The 19,451-nt window shown below is 36.6% G+C and overlaps 3 protein-coding genes across 4 annotated transcripts; 1 reads left to right on the forward strand and 2 right to left on the reverse strand.

Moving 5' to 3' along the window:
• Nucleotides 1–176: 176 nt before the first annotated feature.
• Nucleotides 177–10,573, forward strand: LOC117566009 (trafficking kinesin-binding protein milt). The gene is given in 5 exon segments (XM_034245430.2): nt 177–1,301; nt 5,844–6,122; nt 6,184–7,801; nt 7,863–8,973; nt 8,975–10,573. Coding segments are annotated over 5 exon segments (3,915 nt in total). The 5' UTR covers nt 177–442; the 3' UTR covers nt 9,023–10,573.
• A 1,428-nt stretch (nt 10,574–12,001) lies between these two features.
• On the reverse strand, nt 12,002–14,364 carry LOC117564088 (PRL-1 phosphatase). The gene is made up of 4 exons (XM_034242719.2): nt 14,018–14,364; nt 13,784–13,950; nt 12,288–12,419; nt 12,002–12,224 (listed from the first exon to the last, which is right to left on the reverse strand). The coding sequence occupies exons 1-4, from the start codon at nt 14,123–14,125 to the stop codon at nt 12,113–12,115; spliced, it is 519 nt and encodes a 172-aa protein (XP_034098610.1). The 5' UTR covers nt 14,126–14,364; the 3' UTR covers nt 12,002–12,112.
• A 108-nt stretch (nt 14,365–14,472) lies between these two features.
• Nucleotides 14,473–17,045, reverse strand: LOC117564089 (uncharacterized). Of its 2 annotated transcripts, none has more exons than XM_034242721.2 (3): nt 16,872–17,043; nt 15,517–15,594; nt 14,473–14,959 (listed from the first exon to the last, which is right to left on the reverse strand). In XM_034242721.2, exon 1 carries the CDS (start codon nt 17,009–17,011, stop codon nt 16,889–16,891), a length of 123 nt encoding a protein of 40 aa, XP_034098612.1. In that variant the 5' UTR covers nt 17,012–17,043; the 3' UTR covers nt 14,473–14,959; nt 15,517–15,594; nt 16,872–16,888. The 2 variants fall into 2 exon arrangements, with proteins under 2 accessions (XP_034098612.1, XP_034098613.1); XM_034242722.2 differs by having other exon boundaries at nt 14,527–14,959; nt 16,876–17,045.
• Nucleotides 17,046–19,451: the final 2,406 nt, after the last annotated feature.

Raw genomic sequence — 19,451 nt, forward strand, 5'->3', positions numbered from 1 at the left:
TGCCGCAGACAGAGGTGGTACGCCAGTTTGGCAGACGTTAGGTATAGTATAGTTATTGTATATACAATTAGCCATTGTTTTTGGATTGCATTTGTTGTGCAATCATAAGTGTTGAGAGATTAACAAAAATAGACCAGAAGCAACGATAAAGGCGAATATTGATAATGTGTCTGCATTTAGTGGATCAGTGAATCACAAAAAGCTGTTAGTTCATCTTAAATGCAGCAGTCAGCCTTGTTATGCGCAAAAAAAAGGAAGCTCGTCAATTGACCTTACCAACTAATTTCCCGGGTGTGAACAGTTTTGAAAGCACTTGACATCAATTCTAGCTACACTGCAACAAATTCTCTGTATTCAAATACCAAAGTGTAGATAAATAATAAAAACAATGTCCCAACAACCACAATAATATCAACATTACCAACAATAAATTGAAATAAAAATGTCACTATTCAGCGACATCTTGCAAAAGAAACATCAAGAGCCACAGCATGCCAAATCCACAACTAAACCAACTTTACCCATTATCAATGAGCTGGTTATGGACTCAGAGTTGGAGTCGGAGGCGGAAGAGTCCGACGATTACAGTCTCAACTTTGTTGCTGGCCTCCGGACGACAAACCAGCATTTGAACAGCACCAGCTTGAGTAACAGCATCACCAGCAGCTCACTGAACTCTCTGACATCCAGCTGCACAAAAGAGTCGAATACGACGATCAGTGAACAACCGTCAAATGCCAGCAAACACTTTGAGAACACATACAAGCTGCTCGGTAGGCATCTCGAGAGCAACTGCCTGCGCACTGCGGACAAGTTGCAGCAGCTAGACAAACTGCAAGCCGAAAGCAGCCTGGAGAGCAGCAGTCTGAGCAGCTTAACTAGCTTGAATAGCTCCTGTGCCGCCGCCTCGCTGTCGGCCATTGTCAATGGCACCGAGCCGGCTCCCACTCGTCTTGAACTCGAACTGGAGGCCGTTGAGCGCATGCGCGTCATAGTCCAGCAAATGAAGACAACGCCCAAAGAGTCACAATCAGTCAGTGCATCTGCACCACTCCTGGCACTGTTGCATGATTTCGCTGCCAAAGGACAACCAGCATATAATGCCAATCCCAACAACAGCACGCCCTGCACTCCTGCTCCAAGCCCCATTACGGGTGCTCTGCCTCCTGAGGGACCCAACTTCGAGCTGCCCCCAGGACTGCTGGAAACAGCTAGCTCCTGGGAGCTCATGTATTATGCATCCAAAAATGTCGATGGCAAGAATTGTCTTAAAGTTGTGCGCAGTCTCTTGACCAACAAAGGTAAGCAGCAACCTTAACAAAAACATTCCTAAGAAAAGCAAGAAAGCCTCAGTTGCATATGTTCGATTAAAAGAGAGAAGAATTTAAGTGTGACCAAATCTGTTAAGTGTAACTGCACCTGATTTCTGTATTGAAAAATCGTTGATTCAACTATTTAGACAGTCGGTGTCATTTGTATATAATGAAATAAATAAGTAGCTTATTTCCTATAGAAATGTTGTAATATTTGAGATCCAATTTAATTGCGCTGTTAGGAACCCTTTAAAACATATATTTGGAGTTCTTTCAATTAAAGAATAATAATTGACTGAGTTTCTTTCATTCTGTTGCATTTGAGTTGAGAATCAACCATCAATCCAGAGGCCACACTTATATTATCAGGCCGATGGTGGTTCGATTGAAAGTCTTTTGCCAAATTATCATTATCAGCAAAGAGTGCAGTAAATGCGCTGCAAAAAAGCCCCTCGATGTAGGCTTTTAACGTATCTTATCGATTGTTGTTGAACTTTCCCGTCGTTTAATGTTTTCTCAAATCATTTTCTGTATTTCGCTTGTTTGTTTGTTTGTTTCTCTCTGTTGTGGTAGACGTGTGTAGAAGCACGACAGCACATTTCTGTCTAGTTTTATATTTGTTAAATGTTCGGACTTTGTTTTTGTTTTTCATAAGGCACTTATTAGAACTCGGGCCGCTAAGTCTCGACGTTGCTTGCATTAATCATTGGCGGAGACTAATTCAATGATAAACTACTCAACATATTTGATATATGACCGAGATTCTTATTCTTATTTTTGAATATTATAATTCTTGAATATTTTCTGTTAACACTTTTTTTCCGTCATTGCTTGACGATAAATCGAAGATCCATGCAGTCACATTGCTAAGCACATAATCAGTCATACGAAGCACCTGCAATCGCAATTTTTTGTTTAACACTTAATAGCAAGCGTTTTGCATTAACCAACAGCAATAAAAATTGCGAAGCCCTTCAACACAATCTTCTATTAGCAGTATACAAAAAGACATTAATGCGCTTTAACGGACATAATTAAGAAAATACTATACCTTTGGTTCTGTTTGTTGCAAGTCGATGACATTTTCAAGTCGACTATAAAAAGCAAGTAAGAAATCTTCAGTTGAGTGTGCTCGACTGTGAGCTACCCGATACCCATTTTTATGAAACACAAAGCAGTGCGATAATATTCCTAAAATGTACAAAAATATGTCGAAAAGCAATTAGTCCCAAAAGCGGTACTTGTATTTTGAATTATAAAATTATTTCTTATATAACTTAAAATTGGTATCTGATCACAAGCAAATTTATAGATAGTTATTGTATGTACATATGTAGGATAAACTTTTTTTTATTTTTGAGCGTGGAAGTGAGCGTAGCAAAAATTTAAAAGAACCTTGATCTGTGCGCCAAAAAACCAAAAATAATTATAATTCTTTCTTTTGAAGTCTCTGAGATCCAAATGTTTTTATACGGGCAGTATTCAGAAAGTCTTTCTGTATCTGCTGACGCGTTGATCAAGAATATATATTTTTTATAGGCTCGAAGATTGCCTTTCCTGCCATCGGAAAATTATAATACCCTTCCTCGAGTACCGGGTATACAAATTGAGTTTGTTAATGTTCCTGGGAAAACACAAACACCAGGAATAGACTGCTTTCAGACTTAATGATAATTGCATTTACACTTTTAGTCTAACCAAACAGAACGGAGAATAAATACGTAAACATATACCAAGTTCAGCTTAGATATACAAATCGCAACAACGTACTAATTGAATTTTCATGATTTAATAGATCATTGACACGTGCTTGTTGTATAACCTATTTTACTATACTCGAACTGTTTAAATGTTATTTATTTGATCATAAATTTGCCCAGTCTAAACTAAGATCGAGTGCTGAAATAAGTTTCGAATTTCTACCTGTAATTTTCTATTTGCATTTATGAATAGGGTCTTGGAAAACTTTGTTAAAACAGGACAAACAGAAAATTTTCCTCTTTTCCAAGAATGGGATTTGAGATAAGGATTAGCTAGCGAAATCGTAAATTCACGAATATTTTTCTATTTGTGATAGCTATGGTTAAAACCCAGATGTTTAACTACTAAAACAAATAATTCCATTTGATATACATTACATTTAGATTCTCATATCGTCATTATTTGCTTACTTGTTTGCGATTTGCGCACTCGTATACTTCTTCAAAATAGCGCGCTTAAATTTAACGCTGGCAAGTCTGTAAATATACACACTCTTTCGCTCTCTCATGGTTGCTTTTAACATTACAGTCTACTTATAACAGCGGCATAACAGAGCCATTGTGTACTCTCAATTATGTTGTTGTGGATGCCGTTTTTGGTGGTGGATTCCAATACAACAACAAAACAACAAAATATTCACTGTGAGCGTTGGCTTCTCGTGTATCTGTGTTAATCCGCAAAATTACACAATTCGTGCCAATTGTAAATGTGAAAAAAACTAGAGAAAATTGTCAAAATGTAATTGAGATTCACATTTATATATTTTTGTAGTGAAAACCCAAATTAAAAAAGAGCGCGTACAAAACAAAACGTAGCTAGCAAAAAATTGAACGACAAAACGACACTTTGCGTTTGTGTACGGTGAGCTGAGAGTGTATGCGTGTCTCCGCGTACAATCTTACTTGTGTGCGTGTATGTGTGTGAGTCAATCTTTCCGACTGCGTGCTCCGTCACGAGTTTGGAGCGCCGTTTGCCCTGCTGCCTTTAAACCTTAGAATTCAATTTGCAGCAATATTTGTTGCGTTTGTTAACGTCTGGCAACCTTTGGACTGTCTACAGCCTTGTGGGTATTGCTAATACCAAATGTGTTTGTTGTCGTTGTGCTGGCCAGTGAAGTGAAACGCCCGTGAAGTTCGGAACGTCAAAAAACTCGACCAAAAACAAAAAATTAACAAAAAAAAACAAGTCTGCGAATATTTTCGACACGTGAGTTCCTCATTTGCGATCTTTGCTTGTTTTCCCCGTAGAATCTACAGCTGTGGTTGTTATTGCAGCTGCAGAAATACTTTTCACCGAAAAGTTTCCTTTCACTGAATCTCTCTTTTGGGAAAACGCCTTTTACTTCTGCTGCCTGCAGTTCGCAGTCATTTCGGTGCCTGCTGTCGCTTGCTTAGCTCAGTCCTCTGTCCTCTGCTGCGTCGGCCGTCGATTCTGCCAGTGTCAGTGTCAATGTGTTTGTTTTGAAGTGGCTTTAAATTTTTGATCTGCGCTCACAGCTAAATTTATAAACTCGGAATACTCGTTTAGAAGTTCATACGAGCTGTTTTCTGTTTCTTTCCTGGTCGGAGCGAAGCCTCTCAGTTAAAAATAAGTTTCAAACAAACAAAACGAATCGGTTTGTTGGACGAATCGATTTTGCGCAAGCTCAGCACTCGAAGAGGTGGTGGCAATTGAGAAGAGAGCTTCAGTAGAATATTATAAGAGAGAATAATTGTCGCGACAGATTCGGTTTTCAGTTTCTCTGGTGACTTCACACAATTCGCATTAATTTAGCGTTTAATTTAACTATTTGTTGCTGTCTGTGTTTTTGCGAATCATTCCAAACACATTAATTGTAAAATTCATGTGACTAATGTGAATATGACGACTAACAAAAACAAACGATAAACGATAGACCACCAAAGGGAAACTGCGAACCACCATTACCATCACTAACACCACCACAACGACCATCACACAATGAAAAACAAAACCCAGTGCCTTGGACGAACATTTTACAATGAAATCTCTTAAAACATTATATAATACTGCGCAAAACAAAAAAATAGAATAAAATTAAAGAAATCGAAATATTTATAAAAAGACGACACACAGGGAATGCAAGTAATGCAGAGTGACAAGGGATTTACTTTAATAGCATCGAACCAAAAACAAAAATAACAAAAAGTATTTTCGCCATGACGCACGTAAATAATGCAAGTGGAGACATACCTCCGGAGAGGGAGACGGAGGCAGATGAGCGGCAAGTAGCGCCAACTGCCGGCAGTACCATATATCGATTTTTGTCCACTGAGAGCATCAGCGGCTCCCCTCGAGAGGATGCTGTAGATGTTGTTAAGCCGACAGTCAATTGCTTAGAGCAATGCGATTATGCTGCATGCCAAACGAAAGCGTTGAGCAATTGGCCCGACGATTTTTGCATCATAGACAATGAACTTGAGTACGAGGATGAACTCGAGCTCTCAGCTGGTGGTAGTACAACAACAACAGCAGTAGCAACTCCATCCAATGAATGCGGTCTGTTGGTCTTCGGGTTGGGTGAACGGGACCAGCAAAATGAACAATTGCTTATGGAAGGTATTTTGTAGTGATATATTCCAATGATCTATTGATCGACCATCTTAATAAATCGATGTCGATAATATAAACCTATGGATCACACATTACGTCGAATCGATAAGTCGCACACTACACGCACTTAGTTATCGATTACTTTGTTTTGATAGTAGTATTGGGTAGTTATTGAAGATGTGTTTTATTGAATTGCAGTTCTATGTGGTAATCGTGTCAGCCAAATGACTCGCGCTTACGATGACATTGAAGCTGTGACGCGTCTGCTCGAAGAGAAGGAAAAGGACTTGGAGCTGACTGTGCAAATTGGCAAGGAATTGCTAACTCAAAACAATGGACTTGAGGCGCGGGTTAGCGATCTGGAATTGGATCTGAAATCTGCCAACGACGATCGCGCTCAGCTCCTACATGAGCTACACAAAAAGAACGAACTGATATCGGTGCTAACCAACGATGCAGACGATGGCACAGATGCGGGTAAGTCTAGATTGTTAACTCACATTACAAATGAATAAAGATCCTAATTCAATACATATAGACACACCCACAATGTCCAAATCGATCACGCTGGATCTGTTGCAAAAGAAAGTGAACTCATTGTTGGATGAAAACAAAACACTAAAGAGCGAAGCCACACAGTTGGCGCATCAGACGGACGAAGTGGAGGAACACGAGCGACGACTGATGGCGGATATCAGTGCACAATTAAACGACGCGAACTCCCAATACGATAATATCAGTTTGGAGCTGGAACGGCAGCGCGAGGAGAATCGCTTGCAGCATGAGCAGATTGTCAGTTTAACGGCACGCCTGGCAGAGGCAGAGATGCGGCTGCATCAGCTCACGCAGGACAACGATGAGCACTTGTCGCTGCTGCACGTGACCAAAGAAAATCAAAATGCATTGGCTCTCGAGTTGGTAGAGTTTAAGCAGCGCTATGAGGAAGTGCTTGCATTGCTGCACTCTGCCCAGGATCAGTTGAAGCAGCAGCGCAAGCGATCGCAACCGCAGGCGCGCAGCTCCTTCCTGGGCGGACTGGGCACTAATGGAGCGGCTGCCGCCGTCGCCGTAGAGTCTTTGCAGTCGGAACTGATGGAGTCTTCGCTGTACTCCGAGATTAGTCTGGATTCGGGCATATCGGGCGACAGCCAGCGCAGTGCAGATCGCATTAGTCGCATGATGTCACAGTTGCCAGGTGGCATGGGCATGGGAATGGGTATGACCACCAGCCTGGGATCGAGCAGTATCTATGGCCAGCCACCATATAAGCGTGCATTTGATACGGTGCGCTGCGCCACTAAATGCGGCAACTACATGGACAGTGGAAATGTGTCGATGACGCAACTGGGTGCAATGTCCATGAGCAGCTCATCGGGACCGCGAATGGCGTCGATGGCCTATCCCGCTGGATCTTATTATCGCGGAGCTAGTGGCGGCAGCAGCAATTCGCTGGGTCTTAAGACGCTTTCTAATGAAAGCCTCAACTCGCAGTCAGACGATGGCTATCCAGCACAACCATCTGGTGTGCCTGGCGCTCCAGGGGCTAAGGAGCTAGAGGCGGCTCTCAAACGCCTGACACCTGCCGAGGTGTTGGCTCGACGCGCTATGCTCTCCTATGCTCCAGCCGGCACTTATAACTATGATGAGCCCCATCAAGGGCGATGCGGCGGATCCGCTGCTCAGGCGGCCGCTGCAGGATTGGGCATGGGCATGAACTTGCCAATGGGCGTGCGCACACCGGACAGCATTATGTCAACGGGTTCAGGGTCTTCGGGTCTCACAACGCACCAGTGGCGTCTTCCAGAGAAACTGCAGATTGTAAAGCCTATGGAGGGATCACAAACGTTGCATCATTGGTCGCGCTTGGCGACTCCAACACTCAGCGGCCTCTTGGAGGAAAGACCTGGCGTCACCATACGTGGTGGTCGCGGTCTCGATGATCTGGGCATGCAGGTGTACACGCTATCTGATGTGGAGGAGGATGTCAGTGAGGAGCTGGGTCTCGGCAAGCAATTTGAAGCGCCTGGCTGTACCTATACGTATACTAATAGCATGGTAATGCATCCGGACGATGGCTTCGTCAACGATCTTTCATTTCTCTCCCAGTCGCAAGTATCCTCTCGCATGGCATCCACGTCAACATCAAGACAACCAAGGTGGGTTCCCATATTTTCCAGTGAATTCTTTTTTGTCATTACTGAATTTGTAAAATTGCAGTTGTCCCGCAACACCACGTGCTGGGATGTCACGGAAGAACTCCTGCTCGACGTTTTCAGTTAATTTGGGTCTGGCTGGCATGCTGAATGAACGCGGCATTAAGGCGGTGACGCCCAGTGCTCTCAACACTCCAGCTGGTCCAAATTACTCTCCGACAGTGACGCCCTGCAACAGTCCAGAAGGATCACCGCCTCGCGCTCAATCGCCTGAACCGTTATTTGGGTTGCTATCGTCTGGTGCCGATTTGATAAGACGCAAATTAGTTGGGTCCAACAGCTCTTCAGATGCGCAATTACATCGGAGCTTGAGCAAACAGCAGCATCAGCAAAAGGTGATGCTATCGCAGCTGGAGCGAAGAGCTCTGCGTTCGCTGAATTTGATCGAGAAGGTGGAGAGCATCGGACTGGAGAACATAATCAGTGCACAGCGTGGACATGGACGTGGCAGCGGCATTGCGAATCGCAGCAGTTCGCCTCTGTCACAGTTGAGCAACAGTAGCTGCGACAGCCTACAGAGTTTACATACTAGCAGCAACAGCATCGTGGACGATATACACTTTGATCGCGCACAAATCAAAGGTGTTCTGCACCGAGGTCTTAAATCCCCTACACCCACTCCAGTTACAACAAATGCAACACAGATGCCCAGTAGCAGCAGTGCCACAACGAGTGCCTACAACAGCGAGGATAGCGACGATCAGGGCATTGTGCTACAATTGAAACCCCGTGCAACATCAACAACAACGACAACTCCGGCAACACTGTCGAAACATTCAGCTGGAGGAGCAGCTGCAGCAGCAACGGCAACAACAGCAAACGGGTCGGGCATGGGAACTGGAGTCTCTGCCGTCGCTACGGCCAGTGAAACACGCATCAAGCAAATGCAACGACAGAAGTCGCGACGTAATCTTAAAAATGGTATGGCTGCTCAGCGTCCCGATTTGGGTACCATTGGTGGTGCTAGTGGGGGCCGTGTACGTCCAGATCTTGGCAAGGTCTCAGATAGCAGTGGTACACCAAGTACGGCAACAGCGTCATCAATGACAGCCGCTAAGAGCAGTGATAATCTAGACTCGAGGGCGGCTTCTCAGAGCATTACTCAGTCATTTGTGGGGTTCGGTTAGTTCCTTGTTGTTTGGTCGTAAGGGCGGTTGGCTGTAAACGTAACATGTATACACCCCACAAACTCCTCACTCCCCATACACACACTAGTATATATTTATATACATGTACTCACGTATGGATGCTAGGAAGACTCCTTAAAAGAGACAAGCGCGTCGGATTATGATTTCATTTTACAGTTTTAGTTTATTATACCTATATTTATATAACAATAACAAACAAAACACAAAAGCCACACGAAATAATAAAATGGGTTCTATTTGTCACCGTCTCTGCTCCTGCTGCCGTCGTCGCCGTTGCAGTGACCACTTATTTGATGGACGACTTTTTGTCGCGATGGATGTTATGCAACACTGGCGACGTCCACTGTCTTAGTGTTTGTAGCTGTGATTTGTAAATATTTGTAGTAACATGTTAAATTTAGTAGTTAATATTAATGAAACTTTCACTTGTTTTTTGCTTATACAACGGCGATTAACTTTAAGCTAACCAGAACACAAATAGCAACCAACCCAACAAAAAAATAATAGTTAGTGCAAACTACAGTTAGTTCCAAAGCAGCTTTTTATTTACTCAACAACATTATCGTTATAATTATACTTACAACAAATACTGTTTTTGCCAATTTTGTATTTATTTCCATGTATGTTTACATAAAGGATACGAAACGAAGATAGCCTACGATATATTTTATTTTTCTTTAACAAATTTTTGTGTATAAATAAAAAAAATGTGCGATTTAAAATTATGTATATAAGAGATAAAAAGAAACTAGTGGATATGCAAAGATTAACATATATTTTTTTACACATGTATAGTTTACGTTTTTGCTTTCCACTTGCTACAATCTTCAAATAACATTTTGAATAATTTACCCGCTTGCATTATTCTAAACTGTATATTTCGTATATTTTCTTTGGGCTTTGTGTGTGCACACATATAAGGAAGAGAGTATCCCAAAATGTTTACTATTTGTTTCTAGTCTTGTTCAGTACTCATTTGGCTATACGACTTATTTGATGCATAGCTCCTAAATTGAGTGCCTAAGATATATCCATGCAAGCATCTGATCAAAAATCGAAATACTAATTTGTTTTTTGAAGATTCAATATTTTTCTAATCGATTTAAGTGTTAATTACCACCACTGTTGGCTAACATTACACAGTTTACACACATGTTAGTACACCTCTGTTAGCTAACTGCAGGAATTCAGATAACACGACATAACAAATGCAATATTATTACAAATCAATAATTTAAAAAAAAATTGTCTTTGCTTTTCTTATAGTAATTTTTGTTTATCATTTGAATTTCATTGACTCAGATATCACTCAATTTAAAAAATATATTAAAATCAAGAGCAACATATACATATATTGACGAAATTCTACTCGCTTTGAGAATTTAAGTTTACAATACCAAAATAAAATAAGTAATTATGTACACAAAGAGGAAACCGGCATTAAAGGAGTGTGCCACCCTCCCCCAAAAACAAACAAAAATGAAAATGTGAAAGTTATTAGTTTTAATTATTATCAATATATTTATTTACGTATGCAAAAATAAAGAAAAACATCGTTAAATATAAACTTTTATCAGTCTTGTCTGGATTATTAAAAATTTTATTTTATAAGCAACTTAAACAAAAATAATGCAATTTATTTCCATAACTCGTTACTGGTGGAGTGTTAGATGTGTTTATCCATGATGGCGCGGGTCTCCGAGAAATACCAAGTAAAGCGTTTGAAAGGAAGTTTTATGTTTGTTAACCGTGTAAATGATTATTACCTACCATTGAACAAAATCATATTTTGGATTTTCTACAAAACGTTTAATTTTCATATATCGTTTTTATTTCATTGTAATGACTAACATTTTAAAAAATTACAATTCAATATTGGATAAATTAATTGTAAGCTTTATATTTTTGTAATTTCTGCTTTATCTTCACTATAATTTATTAAATTTGTTATATAAGGTTTGTTTCATTTTTTTCTTCATGTTCATTTTCTCAATTTTCTTCGAAGTGTTATTTTTCATTTTTTTTTAATATATATAATTTTCTGATGTTGTTTTGCTTGCTCATTTTGTAGTATTGCAACTATTGCGGGTATTATTTAAATGTATGTAGTCATTAATGTAAAAATTTGTATGTACGGTATTTAATATTGTATATGCTTTAATAAGTAATTTATATAGTTATCCAACTTGCAGCTTGGTATAGAACAGAAAAAGAAGTGCTAGCAAAAATGTAAAGGACGATAGGACCATTTGCATTTTATAAAGCGTTCTTTACTTAGTAAAAGAAAGAATTGCAATATAAAATCTGACTTAACATAGTATCTTCTAGATTCTCGTTCGTTGCTACCTCTTAAATTGTAATGTACTCGTATTTATGTTGTTTGGATTTGGTTTTTAGAATATATGTTCTCACTATGCAATGAGCTAGTTTTCGGATGGGCGCAACGCTAAACTAAACATGCAATTAAGTACAATTGTCTAAAAGTTATATACTATCATCATTGAAATGCAGTATTTAGTTGATATAAGCAGATTGCATCCTTCCACTAGGGTCATATATTTTTAATTTTCGTGGTTTATAGTGAATCATTTTTAGCGCATCCTATAACTTGTATTGCTAACATGGTGAATTATTGTTTAGCTTTTCTTGATCTTTCCTATATTTATTGCTGTGTTGCCTGACCCTTGACAGTATGTTCAATTGATTTCGTTACGGTTTATGGGTACATCATAATCTACTGCTTTTACTGTTATTTATATATATGTATGTATATATACTCCCGATTACATCCATTTAATGGAAGTAAATTGGTTTGAAATAATATTAGAATTGTTACATATTTTTTGGAGCTGTTTTTGTTTTGAAAAATTAAATAAACATAAATTACATTAATTAATACATACAATTTGATACCAATACGATTATGGGTTTATCTTTAGTTTTATCTAATAACTGGGTCGCAATTTTTATATATTTTTTGTGGGTGTTTGAATAGCTTTAGTTTTTTTTATTTCGATAAATTATTTCATGTTTTTTTGTGGTTTTTTTTTGTTTGAAAAAATGAACACTTTTTATCTGGTGGGAATATACATATGGTTTTGGAAATCTATTGCACAGAACATGAATTTTTGTGGCCATTTTTGTGCTTTAGCCGCGCTTTGGGCTTGTATTTCTCCAAAAATGACAGCTGCTTGGCATTAATAGCGCCGCGTCGTTTACTGAAATTAGAAATACCATATAAAAATATAGAATAAATTGGGTGATTCAAATGAATTACTCACTCTCTAATCATTTCAACAGCCGCTTCATATTTCAAGCCCAATTCGATTAGTGCCAGTGCAACCAAAACAGGGGCACGTCCCAGACCAGCGACGCAATGAACGGCAACGCATGCCTCGGGATTCTGTTGGTATCTGCGATAAGCGTAAGAAAGATAACAGTCAGAATAGAATATAAAAATAATGTGCGTGTAGTATATATACAGATAAAGATAGAGAGAGAGTAAAATATTTCAAATATAAAATCATACTTAAGCAATACGAAATTTGGCTTTTACATATTTTTCTAAACTGTTGCATGTACTTTACTTTAACGTTTACAAAGCATTGGGATCTACGCTTACCGACAAGTCTCATTATCAACAAATGCAGTATTATTAAATATAGCTGCTGCTTCGCTTGTATCAGTTTCATAAGCTGTTAGAGGCATTGTATCTGTATCTGTTGTTCTTGTTGTTGCTGATGTCGCTGCGGCTGTTGCGGCCGAGAGACTGGCTCTGGCTCTGGCTGTGGCTGCTGTCATTGGAGCTGTTTTTGGTAGGTGTCTGAGCGAGAAACGCTTATGTCTGTAGTAGGATAGTGTAGCGCTTGTGGACTTTCTAAAACTAGCCAGCGGATAATAGCACACAAACCAAGAAACGAAACGGAACACATACATATACAAATTCATATATACATATATAAATAAATGTATATATGTACATATATATATAGGTATATATATGTTGGATATAGGGTAAGATTACCAAAATTACAAAATTTACTTCAAGAGTAAAGAATTTTCGGTTTGAAATAAAAATAAACCAAATATGTACAGACTAAAAATAATAATTAAAGTGATTTATATTGCACAAGTGTACGATAACATTAAAAAAAAGGAGAGCGTAAGATCAGCGAGGACTACGGGAAATGGTACTAATCTGTATGAGTATGTGTGTGTAAATGTGTGTGTATATTCTGTATGTATGCATGTGTGAGTGATTTGTATTTTCATTAATATACTATTTTCAATTTACAATTGTTTTCGATGAGTTACTTCATTGGGAGCGCAGTCATTTTAATGTTGTTAGCAGCTTGGGCGTTATTTAATTGTTAATTGTAATAGTAATTTTTCAATTGTTTTTCGCATTTCTTTTAAATTTTAATTTTTTTGTCAGTGTACAAAGCAACAAATAATAATACTGACTTGATAAAAATCAACTTTGGTATCGCTTATGTGAATCAAAACTCAATATTTCGATATAAAAGTGTCTAAACTGAAATAAATCTATACAAATTCCTTTAAAAATATGTATGTGCTTTTGATTTTATATTTAATCGCATATAAATATTATGATAATTTATAATTCTCTTGTAAGGATGTGGTAAAATAAATATACAACGAGAGATCATCAGCAAAAGAAATGAAATTTACTTATATGAATTTCAGTCTTATTGCATGAAGCTAACTCGTGACTGATTCCTATTGAATTTTATTTAATAGTTAAAAATTGACTTACTTATCCTTCAGGACCTCGAACCACTCATCAACGACCTGTTGTGGCGGGAACGTGCCATCATCAAAAGCTAGATCCTTCACAGTAATGCCTTGGGCTTCCAGCTCATCCGTGTTGTAGCTGGGCTCGCAAACACGCACCACAGTGTTAACATTGTTCTTTTTAAGCTCCTACAAAGAAAGAATTTTAAATAAATTAATTCATTGATCCATTAAATATGAAAGTACGGTTACTCACCATAATGTAGTGATTAATTGTTATGTCTGATGGTCGATCGGTGATTAGGAACTTCATGCCCTTATACTCAATAAGAGCAGGTGCTGGGCGTAGATCTTTTTGACGCATTCTGATGCCTTAACTTTACTTTTTAAATCAGATCCGTTAATATGTATAGATGATATTAAATTAGTCCAATTGCCTACTTCTTTTCTTTAAACTCAACTTAAATTTTCTTTGTATAAAATAAATTTTCAAAAAATGTCTGGGCTAATTTAACAATCTGATTAGACTTTGGGAAGTTATTTGATTTTATGTTGTAACTCGACAAAATTCAGCTTAATAAATGATTTAGTAGAAGTTTTTCGATTTTTCGTCTTTGATTAATGTTTTTGTAAAAAAATATATGTATGTATATAAATATATATATATATGAATATATATATATGAATATATATATATAAATATATTTATATATATATTATATAATTAGACGATTCGTAAGCTTTAGGTTCCTATATCAAACACATGCAACACATATAGCTTTTTAAGTATTAATTAATTAATTAAGTACACAATTTTGAATTATTTCTTCCTTCATTCAATGTTATCACAAAAAATTAAAGAAATTTCCTGTGCTTGTCCATTAAGACATCTATCAAAAATCCCTGTTCGGCAATTTAATCAAATTATAAATAATATATTTAGTGCACTTCTTAGGTTCGCTTCCTTTCTTCTCTATGGTCTCTTTCTATTATTTTTTCACTTTATCGCATTCCCCCTCTTTGGACACCCTTCGATAATTCTAATCGTGATATGAAGTCTGTTCTTTTCGTTATTCCCACGCACGGGCTTATTACTCAGCTATCTCAGCTGACCACTTTTAGTCCGATTTTGTTAGACTTCCATAAAAGTTTTAGCGTTTTCTCAGGCTAGCCACGGCCCTATTCGAGGTGTGATTACCTGTAAAAGAACAAATTCAAAATTCGTTAATATAAAGACTAAAATAATTGCATACAGTTAATAGACAACGAGTATTCGACTACATATTATTTACTGATTGTCAAATATTAATTTTGGGTTTCAAAAGAAACTCATTCTTCCCACTACACTGTGCCTGCAATACTTAATCTGTTTTGTTTTTGACTAATATCATTATAACAGTATTTTTTGAATTCATTAATCAACTCGAAAAAAAATGTAATTCAGCCTAATACCATTTTATCACTTTTTCATATTCTTCATCTCTTCATAAACATTTTGGACTGTGTTTCTTTGGATTTCTTTCATTTGGAAACAACTTGTTTTATTCGTAGAAAATTGTCATGGAAATGTTAAAAAAATAATAAATATCAATTACACGCAATGAAAAGCTTTTTAATTTGAGTCTTATGACAAACGTTTAGAGGTCAATACAGTTCATTTATATCAAGTGGAATAGCCTTTGACCGTCAGTTCTTAAGTTAGTGTTAGATATATTTGTATTAATAGTTTTTGTATAGTTATGCTTTTTGTCTTACTTTTTATTTGTGCTGTGCCTGGCAGTATTCCGCGCTGTCTAGATGAAACTCCATAGGTGTGGGAACAGGTCGAACTAACTAAAAGTATAAAATAGAAATCCTATGGATTAGAGTTTTGCTAAAATAAATTTAGTTCAAGTAAAACGATAGAAAAGATTTGAAAGTTATATACAACACACATTCAATCCAAAATTAGAAGCTAAGGTTCTAATTTAAGATAATTAGATTAATTAAGAATGTTAAATTTTTCTTCACAGGTTTTAATTCGACATATGTATATAAATATGTATATATACTGAATTTTCATGATATTCAACTAATTGTTTGCTAAGTGAAGATAAAAAAAGCCAATTATTGTTTTTATAGTCTTCGATGAATGTTTGTTGTTATAAATCTATATTCAAAAATAACTGGAATCATCAATTGTAAGCTGAAATCTGTACATATGAATACTATTTTATTTGTGCTTTTGCTTGAGAACTTTTAAAGAATTCAAACGCAATAAAATAAAAGCTAAACGAAAATATTTTCCAACTTATATACAATTTGTATTATTATACTTTAAAAGCATATATCACGCCTTCAAATATAGATTCTTTATATACACATATAAACATACACACATACACACACTCATTTTTTTTTATGTATACGTATATAATACATAGCAAATAAATATTTGGCTTTGTTTGAAGGTGTTGGGATTTTCCGTATTCAAGTCTAAAATAAAGCTACATAAACAATTCAATTCTTTTGAATTTTGGCATAATATTGATAAAAAAAAAAAGGCGTGTGCGTGTGTGTGTCAGCGGTACACGGAACATCATTATAAGTTGACGATTACAGCCTACAACGACTCGAGCCAGACGATATGAAGGAAACGTGGAACTAATTAACAAGCGGTTGGAAATTATATAGCTCCAAGAGTGAGTGTGCATGCTTGTATGAATGTGTGCCTGAAATGTATTCGATTCGTTTAGTCACATCTGGGCGGGCACATGATTTTGTTATTTATTCGTATATATGTATAAAAAAACTTTCACTTATTTGTACCTCTGAAACATTAGGAGCTCAGAATATTTCGAAAAGATTGTACGCGGACCAGAATATCAGCTGCTTACTTATGGTTGTTATTTTATTTTTTAGTTGACTTATGCAATATATTTTGTTTTGCGTCTTTGCGAAAATGAATAACACACACAAGCAAAAACAAATATATAGAAAAACAAATATTATATGTAGGTAAATAGATGTATACGTAAGTATGGACAATGATGACACTGTGTATTTTTGCGCTTATTTTGCGAATGTATTGACAATGTTTTAAATAGTTAAATAGCTGTTGTTTTTTATACCGACTAAAAAATGCTATTTAGTCGCCTGTAATGCGACGCGATAAAATCTCGATTAGATATCGACAGGTGTCAATTCTAAGACGCTGATCGATTACAACACTGAGCAGACACCAATTGCTGCGCGATGAGCACTCTTTCATCTTTTGCTATCGACTGAACTGTGCAAAACGTCGCTGTGAGCACCGCACTCGTAAAGTTCCCATTTACTGTGAGAGCGATTGCAAAATGACAACTTGAGAGAGTGAGAACACATCCAAGTCTAAATGACGTGACGCACAAATCGAGTGAGCGACTGACTAACTTGCTTATTTTATTTTGTTTACTCTCCGCCTTCGCTTGACTCTTCTCTCGCAATGACGCACACACTCTACATTCGGCCGCTCGCTCTGCCAAATAATATGTATGACATATACACATACATGTATTTAGTTCAGACGCTTATACACATGCATACCCGTATTTGCACGAATATGAACCTATGTACACTCGTATGTATAGTACATACACAGTACCGTGGTAGTATATGTACATATATATGTACGTACAATGCTCCCGTCGCCGAGTAAAGTTTTCTCAGTCTGGCGCAATTTGGACTTTTTAAGCAGCTGTCGAACGAGCTGAAACGCATCTCGAAAATGTATTTGAGTGTTTGTTGTGTCGCCTCACAGCACTTTAATTGTCATAAAGCGCTCATAAAACATAAGGAATATATAAAATGTTTTATAATTGAAATAACGAAGAATACTTTCTCATTTTAGGAGATAGTTACTATTCCTTTTATCAATAATATACATTATCTACCACAAATCTATTTAAATTTCAAATGTTTTTTTGAATCTTTGTAATACATTTTAGTGAAAATTCGAATGAGCAGAATGTGAACAAAAACCATGAGAAGTCGGCCTATATTGTCAAATATTGTTATTTTTGGAATGTTTGATAATAATAATATGCGCCGACTTCCATTCAAAATCTAAAAATGTATTATATAAGTATAATCATACATACAGGATGTTTGAAGTGATTTTCTTTTTACTATATACCGGCTACCCATAGGGTAGAAGGGTATTATAACTTTGTGACTGCAGGAAATGTATGTAACAGGCAATAGGAGACATCTCCGACCCTATAAAGTAAATATATACATATATTGTTGATCAGAGTGAGCAGTCAAGACGATATAGATATGTCCGTCTGTCTGCCGTATCCTTTTTTGGCAGCATTTGTTATATTTGCAGGCAGATCAAGCTTGTTTCAATTTTTTTTTTCCACGCCCACTTTCTCCGCCCCACAAATAGATAAAAAATAATTTTAAAGATAGAGCAATGATTTTTGGAACACAATAATAACTATAGTCATATATTAATGATTCCTGAATTTGGTTGCGATCAGGTAAAAATTGGGATCTTACTCGATTTGGTTGACAATCTGGTATATTTTGCACTCAATGGTATATTTTTAATGCAGTAATATACCAAATACATATATCGTATATTCGTATATTTCAGTATTATTGTATAATATGATATATTAATATGGTATACTTTAAAATTTATACCGCACTGTTTTGCTTTTATTCTTAATGGGTAGCAGGAATGTAGCTTTCTTACTTGAATAATAATTTAATGATTTTCATAAAAACCCTGTTAGTTAATTTCCCCAGAAAGCTACTTTCTTTCCAAGGTCAAGACAAACTGAAAGACAGAGACAAGTTTACTTTGTATATTATTAACCGCAGCACATGTCGATACTCATTCAAGGACAGACTGCAAAACAATTGCGAGAGCGAGTAGACTGCAACTCAAATAGTGACTAGATGGAAACCAGTTAAAACTTATCATATTGTATTATGCGCGAAATGCAAATGATGCTACCTACAGAAATAGCTTGTAGTTAAGTAAGAGGTATTATATTCATTTGTAGAGAAAATTCCCATTACAGGCTCGCACACATGTGAATAGTTCAATTAGTGCTCTATATAAAACTAGCCCCATGTGCCGTCTCACACCAAGCCTATGTCACGACACCATATTACGGTTCAGTGGGTTCAAATATGTCTATAACAATTTTAATATAGCAAGCTTTAGTTAAAGTACTGAGTGTATTTTGCTTGCTTATCTACCGTTTCAAAAAAATATAAAAGTATAATGAAATAAAAAAAGAAAATTAATAAATTAACCACATTTAAGTTACATTTTTAAGTTTCGATAATATTAAAAAAATATCCTGTTTAATAATTGTGTTTAATAAGTATCTCAAAGTCGATCATTTATACTAGTCAGACGTGTACTTGAAAGTGTCAGTCGGATCTGGTTGACGTCGCGAAATCATGATGAATAAATTGCTTCCTTATTTGGTAACTAATATTTTAACAATGAGATACTTTACGTTAACTAATCTAATCATTCTTTATAAATAATGTAGATTCAATAAAAATAGAAAATACAAAAATTTCAATGAAATTCAAGTATATATGTAGTTAATATTAAGGTCTTTTATTTAGTTATATATATGTATATGTAACATATTTTTATATGTTTAAGCTCGCTTATCGAAATTTATGTATATAACATATAAAAA

This window comes from Drosophila albomicans, chromosome 2L (genome assembly GCF_009650485.2).
Source record: "Drosophila albomicans strain 15112-1751.03 chromosome 2L, ASM965048v2, whole genome shotgun sequence".
NCBI classification, from domain to species: Eukaryota; Metazoa; Arthropoda; class Insecta; order Diptera; family Drosophilidae; genus Drosophila; species Drosophila albomicans.